This window comes from Nicotiana sylvestris, chromosome 11, assembly GCF_000393655.2.
Source record: "Nicotiana sylvestris chromosome 11, ASM39365v2, whole genome shotgun sequence".
NCBI lineage: Eukaryota > Viridiplantae > Streptophyta > Magnoliopsida > Solanales > Solanaceae > Nicotiana > Nicotiana sylvestris.
This window is the reverse complement of record NC_091067.1, coordinates 101315351-101323332: the sequence shown is the minus strand read 5'-3', so window position 1 is coordinate 101323332 and position 7982 is coordinate 101315351. Positions and strand designations below refer to the sequence as shown.

General features: G+C 34.6%; 1 protein-coding gene across 1 annotated transcript; it reads right to left on the bottom strand.

Moving 5' to 3' along the window:
* Positions 1-2330: 2330 nt before the first annotated feature.
* On the bottom strand, positions 2331-4833 carry LOC104220176 (putative methylesterase 11, chloroplastic). The gene is made up of 5 exons (XM_009770993.2): positions 4419-4833; positions 3409-3645; positions 3163-3306; positions 2936-3067; positions 2331-2830 (listed from the first exon to the last, which is right to left on the bottom strand). The coding sequence occupies exons 1-5, from the start codon at positions 4785-4787 to the stop codon at positions 2552-2554; spliced, it is 1161 nt and encodes a 386-aa protein (XP_009769295.1). The 5' UTR covers positions 4788-4833; the 3' UTR covers positions 2331-2551.
* Positions 4834-7982: the final 3149 nt, after the last annotated feature.

Sequence of the window (7982 nt, the reverse complement as noted above, 5' to 3'; positions counted from 1 at the left end):
CGAACCGACCAACGTCTCGTTTTGGTAGCAACTTTGGGGCGCACGGTATCTTAACGACCCTTTCTTGATGCTCTCTCATCTGGTCGCGGAGTGCCTTGTTTTTGTTTTTCATTACTTCCATTTTCTTTAGAATGGCTGCGAGTGCATCATTACCTGCATCAACAGTGGCGTAAGTGTTACCTGTTTGAGGGACGGGCTGCTCGCCAGTGATTGTCGTGATATCTGCTTGCGTGGTGTTTCTGCTCTCCATTTGAACGGGTTTGTCGAGTATGTTGTTTAGAGTGCTTGTCAGCCACTCTTCTAGTAATTTTTTCACTACTGGTGGTGCTTCCTCAACTGTAGATGTGGAGGCTCCCCTTTCGTATGAAGCTATTACGCTTTCATGAGGGGGAGGTGAAGCACTACGCCTGGGCGTAACGTTTGGTGTCACGTTCTTGTTGTCTTCCCTGCCATCTTTGTTGATGTTGTTCAAAATGTTGGTAGTGACGCCTTCTATCGCTTTCAGTCTTGCATCTCCTTTTCCTGCCATCGTTAGTTTGTGCAAACGAAGAAAAGGTGGCTATCTTTTTTATGATCTAGAAGGAACTATAATTTCAACTAAAACCTCCCCACAGATGGCGCCAAATTGTTTGAGCAAATAAATGCTAAACCAATAATGATGAGTTATAGGGCGAATCTTAGTTGAACTTAATAAATTCTAGACCGAATAAAAAAGAGCACTTGTATAATGAGTAGAGCTCAAGAGCGTTAAATAACGAATTTAATGTGCAATGATTGACAATAAATATGATAGCATAAATGTATAATAACTGTAAATAATGACAAGGAATGTACTGGGAAAGGATCTACCACCCAATTATTATATGATTGAGATGTTCCTTTCCTCTGACGGCGAGATGGAAAAGTGGGAAGTCAAGATGGGTATGGAATCTTGAGATTTATGGATAAAGATTGAACAACGTGTGCTTGAATAAATCAATGAATAAGACAACTTCTTCGTATATTCTTCTCTCAACCTTTACAATATATTCTAGTCCAAAAAACAGATCCCCTTTTTGTTCCCTATCTCTTCCTACTTATAAGGGATAATCTCTAGAAATCCTAAAAGGTACAACATAAAGAATATCCAAAGGAATATTCCTTATGTCCACTTCTGAACCTATGCTACCGTTACTTTTTTATCTCGGCTACCCGCTTTTGGCATCAGGCTTTGTGAGAACAACCTTCAATTGTTATATTGTGGTCAACCCCATCCTTTATCTTACTTATCCGTTACCGTGGTCACCAAATTTGGACCTATACAGGTACATCGAAGAAGATTGGACGGAAGCCCGACGAAGGCATGTGATGCTAATTCGCGTTACATCTCGGGGTTGAAGAATTTTCAAGGATCGATTCAAGTGGTTAGTGAAATGGTTTATAGCTTTGAAGCAATTTGATTCATACAAAACTACGATTCATTTAGATTTTATTTAATCGAATAGATTCAAACAAGTGGGATAAGCAACTTGATTTCTTTTTTATTTTTGTAGAATTTCAATGAAAATCAAAAACATCCTCTTGCAAAACTTTAAGGTAAGATTGTGTTACATAAGATCCAATATGGTCTGACCCATAGAGGCGGATCCAGGAATTTAAGTTTATGAGTTCCTACAGAAATCTCAAGTTAATATACAATAATCTAATTAGTGGACTCTCCTCTTTGACTTGAGCACAAAATCGACTCTACTTCCATAGTTTTTAAGGTAATATTGAATTCAATACAATTCGTTTCGTGGTTTCACTGTTTCTAGAATTCTTTAGGTTTACAGAAGGTTTCGGAGTCAATTGGTTCTGTGGTCCATTATAACTTATTTTAGTTTTTTTATCAAATCTTCCAACAGACCTTTATGTTGTAACAGTTCTGAAAATAAAAGAATCTTTGTAGGATCATTGTTTTCTATTCAAATCGTAAAGGGCTATGTTGGAATTCTTTGATAGTTCCATGCAGTTAGAATTGCATGACAGTTCTTCGATAATCTAGGTTTATATATCACGACATTATTTTCTTCGATCTTACTCTATTAATGAGTCATTTTCGTTAAGTTACTATTCTAAACCTATTAATTTTACTTATTAGTACGTGTAGTTATCCAGTCTAGGTATGTAGGTCACAAATCACATCCATCACTATTTGAATTTAAACTTTACGTTGATGGATTATAACCTGAAAAGGACTGCGGTTTAACTGAAATTCTGAATAAAATATAAGGTCTGATGTTATCATCATATCATGGATGTTATTAATTACCAATAGAAGTTTTAACACATAAGAAATGGGAGTGGGAGGATAAAGAATGGCTTTCTGATGTACAAAACTGATTCACTCGATCATAGTACAACGGGACTTCTCTCTCTTTTCGTTAACCAGAAAATAATGAAATAAATTTTAAGACATCAAAATGAGAGCTTGCTTTCAATGATCAATGTTTAGCGATCTACATATATCACATTTTCTTGAAGAAATATCATATGTGCTGATGTCCATTTTAGCTGGACAATTTAACAGAGTTCATTTTAGAGGAATCTTTGAAATTTCCACTAAAATCTTGTGTAGCGCTTGAGGTTTTGACAGACACGGCGAATGGTCGGAGCCTTTCATCTGGAAAACTTGTTCAGGTGGATTTGAATCTATCATAACCTCCTGAAGGGAAACTGGAATGGCGAAATCTTCAAGTGTTTTTACATAGAATCTTGGGATAGAACCATAATTTGTAGCAGAAAGGAAAAGCTTCTCTGTCAAAGGTGCAAAAGGGATTGGCCTCATCAATACAGATGCTAATTCAACATCCTGAAATAAAGAAAAAGTGTCAAATTGGCTATCTCTATGAGAAAGTAAACAACTTGGAACAGAAAAAAAACTCTGTTCTACAATGTTGATTACTACAATACATACCTTAGCAGGGGTTTGATTGAACAAAACATCTTTCAATAATGATTTGTCGAAATCAATTGCAGTTGGAGGATGGTTCTTGCCATTTGCATAGAGAAACATTTGAGCTTGTTGACAAAGATTATCCGAGCCAAGCTGCAGAAACATAGGCAATAAAATTTGTTATCATGTCCATTGGATTACTACTATTGTAATTACTACGTCGCGAAATTTAAACCTTCATAACCAACCTGCATTGAGAACATATCAAGTATGCTTTGCTCATTCATCAACATTGCTGCAGCAATAAAAACCGCCTTAGAGATTTTTGATCGATGCAACTCCATTGCATAAGAAACACAAGCTCCTCCAATATCGTGGCCAACCAAGATGACCTGGATCAAGAAACAACCAATTTGCATGCTTTCAGCTTTTAAGTTTGAGAAAGCACCAGCACATTGTTTAATTGAATAGAAACAAGGAGAAATTGTTCAAACCTTATTTCCAACGGGGAGCTTTTCAAGGAAATTTGTGAGGGGTTTCACATATTCAGACAAAGTGGTAATGCTGTTGGAGTCCAAAGAATGAGCACCAGAACCAGTTAAGTCTATGGCATCAACCTGATATCCATTTTCTTTGAGTAGAGTTGAAGTTTTATACCAACACCAAGCACCAAAACCACCTCCATGTACAAGAACAAAATGCTTAGTCTCTAATTCTTCGAGTTCTGTACCCTGAGAAGGTCAAAACATGTCACCCAACTATAATACTAAGAGATTATTGCTGCAGAATCTTGTAGAATTGATTCTTACGTTTTAGATTAGTAATTAATTTGTTTCGAGAAAGAGGTAACAGTATCTTTACTGGGAGTTACAAAAAAAGTTCATCAGCCAAACTATCAAAGAGTATTCACATAAGGAGAAAGAGATGAAGTACAAAACTAGCGTTTGAATATTCTGCTACTACTAGCAAGGCTTAAACACCAAGACCATATGAGTATTGAGACTTCAACTCTGCCCCTTTGCTTAGTAAAAACATTATCTTTTAGTCTCTTGTACACTAATTTGCTCTTCAGTCTCAGTTCTCAAAAATCTACTCTGAAAGAAAAAGATAGCAAGTATGTTTCTCAAAACTACAACAACAAAAACAACATACCCAGTATAATCCTATAAGTGGGGTTTGGGGAGGGAAGTGTGTATGCAGACCTTACCCCCATCTAGTGACGTAGAGAGGTTATTTCCGATAGACCCTCGGCGCAAGAAAAGGTGAATATATTTCTTAAAACTGATTAAATAATATTTCTTGGTGAGTTTTCAGTACACATGAAATTCCACTGTATAAGACTTGACAAATCCTTAGGACTCTAAAGATTTACTGCAAATTGCTACTTCATGTCTTCATGAAAATAATTTATAAAGCATCTATATATGTTAATGTTAATCCTCTTATTTAATGAAATCTCAAAATAGCTCTTAGAATTAATTTGAGGGCAAGAAAAAAGCAAGACCTGATTAGGAATCTCCAGATGCTGGGGCAGAGAATCAGACAGTAAACTCGGACGAGAACTTGAACTTCTGGGAATCCTCTTTTGCCTTTTAGATGCTGCTAAAGGGTCCCTTACAGAAACGGAGCGTTCAAACTGAGTAAGTGTTCCATTTTGTTGGTGGTGTTGGAGAAGCAAGGCTGCAGCAACTCGAGCTTGTTCTTTTATATAATCAGTGTCAAGATTAGTTTCCTTTGGATATATTTTATCTGATCTTTGACTAGCTGATGAGCTAGGAAAATATGGAGGAGGAATACTTTGTGATGATTTAGCTCTACATTTGTTTCTTTTGATAGCTTGAGTTTGAGAGAAACATGACAACGAATTCCCCATTTTCTTTGAATATGTTTGAGAGACAAGTTTTCAACATGAATGCAATTTATATATGTTTGAGAAGAAATAGAAGGTGTTAGAGAAATGAAAGTTCCAAGAAATTGTTTGATTAATTGTAAAAATGATTTGGAAGCTACTGTGAAGAAGTTGAAAGTTGAAGTAGTACAATGTTGACCTTCTAATTAATCAAATAGTGTCCAGAAAAAGTCCAACTAATACTTGGCTACAAGAATTTTTTTTTTCTTCTTCTTCTTCTTTGTTTAATCCGTTTGGCAATTAATCGATATTTCAGTATTTGCAAATGCTAAGCAAATGCATACTAGTTTGACTATGAAGTTTTAAACTTCAAGGTGAAATGCTAGTTTGAAGGTGTATTTTAAGTAAAATAATACTTTATCAAAAGAAAAATGTGGCTACTGTTTGACATTTATGTTGGAGCGTGGTAGGTCATGATGGGTTGACACCTTAATTATTTTAAATAAATACCATTTAAAACAATTATATTCTATAGATACATTTTAAGGTTTATAGCAAAATATTTAATTTTGGTTACCTCCTAGCCCTAAGCCACTAAATACGCTAATTAGTTACACTTTTTTCTTTCTCTCTCTACTTTGATACATCCCATTCTCTTCCCCCATCCCATTAAAATTTACGATGGCGGAAGGGAAACAATCTTTGCTTGAATATTACGGAGTTCCAGTTTATCAATCTACGGATAGCTTGAAATCCAATAATAGCATATTTTGGGGTTCTACAGTATTGCTTCACATGTCATGAATGTATTCTCCTGGTTTGATTCTTCTCTTGGTTGCTTCGATTCACCGGGCAAATACCCAAGGCAATATGCAGTTTGAGATGGCTGGTGCCTGGTTTGAACACGTTAGCTACTAACAGATCTAAGAAGTACGATTTCGTCGCGCAAAATGACAGTAACGTTGTGACATTGAAGACGAAGATTGTGAAGATTACCGGAACTCTAATTGATGAACAGCCGTTGGCTATTTTTATGGTTTGTTGAACTCTAATTCGCCGGAAATTAGGGTTTGCCCTTGAACAAAGACGATGGAGTTTGGGTTGAGCACCTTGATTTTCTGTCAATATATTTCAATGTATTTTTATGTATTTCATTGTATTCATTGTCTTTTTTTAATTGTAATTCAATGTATCTCGTTGTATTCCATGTATTTCGTTGTATTCACTATCTTTTTTTCTCATTATATTTCAATGTATCCCGCTATATTCTATATATTTTATTGTATTCACTGTCTCGCTATATGCCATGAATGTATTCATAAGTTTTTTTTAATTAATATAATTTATGTATTCAGATGTATTATATAATTTCTCTGAAGATTGCTATGTTTTTGGGGTATTTTTTGGTTGAGAATCTTTTTTATAACTGAATCTCATGTTTCACTCCATGAATACAGTCAAATACACTCGAATACAACAACTGATTAGCTGGACTTCCCTGATTCACGCCTATTTTTACTACTATATTCATGAATTCAACAGCTTAAATACATCAAATACATCTTATAACCACATAAAAGGTATCTATAATCCGTAATATAGCAAATGGTATCTATAAATGACTAATTATTACTAAAAGATAGTGCTTTATGAAAATTTCTCTAACTTATAATGGAGGGAGAAATTCAAAAATAGCCAGATTTACAAGTGGTCGTTCAAAAATAGCCCAGTTTCAAAAGTAATCAAAATTTAGCCAATTTTTATGTAAAGATAAATCTGAATGAAAACACTGTTCAAAATTGGAAAAAATACTACAGTCTAATATACTGGAGTTCCAGTATAATATACTGGAGTTTGGAGCACCGGTGCTCCAGTCTCCAGTATATTATACTGGAGCCAGCAAAGTATACTGGTCTAGCATAATATGCTGGACGTTCATACACAGGTACACCAAACTCCAGTATATTATGCTGGACCGGTCTCTGTTGCAGCAAAACAGTGGCTATTTTTTATTGCCTTGGTAAACGCTGGCTATTTTTGAATGACCAGTCCGAAAACTAGCTAGACCGTGCTATTTTTACTATAAGAGAATCTTACTGAAATATCCCAAATAAGTCCCAACTTACCAACCTCTAGTCATTAATCATAGACTTACCAAAACTAGTCAAACACATATAAAAATTAAAAATCCAATAAAATAAGGTTCTTTCTCTCCAAGAATCACACGCACAGATCTCCTTCCATATTTTTAAACGTGATTAGCAACACTAGATGCAAGATGGAAAGAAAATTTCATGGATGAAGAGCAAATAAGGTGATGAAATACAAAAAATATATCTACAAGATTCCAAAAATCTAAGCAAAGAAGGACCTTTTTCAATGGGTAAGGTTGAAATTCATTAACAACATATAGATGAGTCAACATATAAAATTTGAGGAAGATTGGAGGTAATTTGGACTGATTTGGTATCAAAATTCGTAGTTAAAATCGAGTTCAAAAAACTCTTTTGCGACACATGCATCATGCATGTATCTCACACAGAGGTATACATAAATATACATGTGATACATATTTGATACAAATATGATACATATGTGATACACAAATGATACATAATGTCATACATATATCATTTTTTTATGTTCATCTTCTACTTCGAATTCTCAATTCAAACCACCTCAAAACTCCACCAAATCATCCAAAAACTGAGATTCAAGCTCCTTAATATTTACCCAATCTATTCTAATAATACCCACTCAAATGAAAGCAAAAATTTGACCTTTTTAGCTACAAATAGATAATTGGCTAATATTAGTAATATTTTATGAATTGACCAATTTTTGTAATAAGCTACGTATAAATGGACATAGCTAGTAGTTTCAAGTTATAACTCCATATATAACTATTCCATAACTTACTATATTTATGTAAGTTGTAACTCCAACACATAACTCCACAGTAATAAAAGAAAGTCATGAAACTCTTGAATGAAATGAATTAGAAGTTACATTGTTCACATATAAAAAGGAGTGACTTGAGACCATTCTCTGCACCAAAAAAAGTTTTGACTGAAAATATTTATGCAAAAGACTATAGTTGCTGTGAAGAAATTACAAGACTCCACTAGTGATCTTGTAGGAAACAGCTAAGGCGATTGGTGGTGGTAACACACAACCGATCTTAGAAGAAGATATATCTAATTTTGCATAATCTTCAAA